Source organism: Penaeus monodon, chromosome 27, assembly GCF_015228065.2.
Source record: "Penaeus monodon isolate SGIC_2016 chromosome 27, NSTDA_Pmon_1, whole genome shotgun sequence".
Classification (NCBI taxonomy): Eukaryota; Metazoa; Arthropoda; class Malacostraca; order Decapoda; family Penaeidae; genus Penaeus; species Penaeus monodon.
This window is the reverse complement of record NC_051412.1, coordinates 16,786,086-16,786,820: the sequence shown is the minus strand read 5'-3', so window position 1 is coordinate 16,786,820 and position 735 is coordinate 16,786,086. Positions and strand designations below refer to the sequence as shown.

At 57.6% G+C, this 735-nt stretch overlaps 1 protein-coding gene across 1 annotated transcript in view; it reads left to right on the top strand.

Moving 5' to 3' along the window:
- Positions 1-364: 364 nt before the first annotated feature.
- Positions 365-735, top strand: part of LOC119590635 (developmental regulatory protein wetA-like) — a gene marked incomplete at its 3' end in the record, with an annotated part of 980 nt that continues 609 nt past the window's right edge. Inside the window, 1 exon segment of the mRNA XM_037939314.1 lies at positions 365-735. Within this exon segment, the coding sequence (XP_037795242.1) occupies positions 545-735 (191 nt within the window).

The following is a 735-nucleotide window of genomic DNA, read 5'->3' as shown; positions in this document are numbered from 1 at the left end:
ACAAAAGTTTTTTAACGGTGGCTCCGCGGCGTTCTGGCGTCGCCGATTCGGGCCGGGCAGTGTTAACAACCTGCGTGCGTGCGGGTGACATTAATCCTGCATGAAGGAGCTGGGCGGCGGCGGAGCAGCCTCAGCCGCACAGCTGGACGTCAGGTGAAACACTAGAGGCGGGAGGAGGGGAAGGCTGGCCCACGGGCCGGGCCGGGGACACAGTGCCAAGTCGCAATACACGCATAACCAGAAATAAAACTGTCGTCGTACACTTTTGGCTTATTTGTTTAGGTCCATCAGCGTGGGTCCAGGTGATTAAGGTCGGCGTTTTATGTAGGAATAACGTGGGTCAGAGGGGGACGTGCAGCGAAAGAGGGGAAATGCTTAGGTCGACAACAGGAGAGCGGGTGAGCTTACCTGTCCCCGCTTTTGGCGCGCAGGCCCGGGCGAGGGCCGGTGGTGGTGGTGCTCTCGCGGCCTCAGTGTGCTGTGGCTGCGGGTACCGGTCGTGTCCCCTTTGCTAGCACGCGATCATGGCTAGCAGAGGGAGAGAATGTATGTGATTTTCCCCCTGGACGACTTGTTAGATCTGAATAGTGCGAAGGATAGTAAACGTGTAACTGCGTCATCGGCCTACCACAGCTATAAGAGGCAGACTGCGGAAGTTTTGCCTCCTTCCCCACCTAACCAACAACTTCCCAGTCAAGTTCAACCTCCCTTGATTCAGCAGTCCCCGGTCCCTCG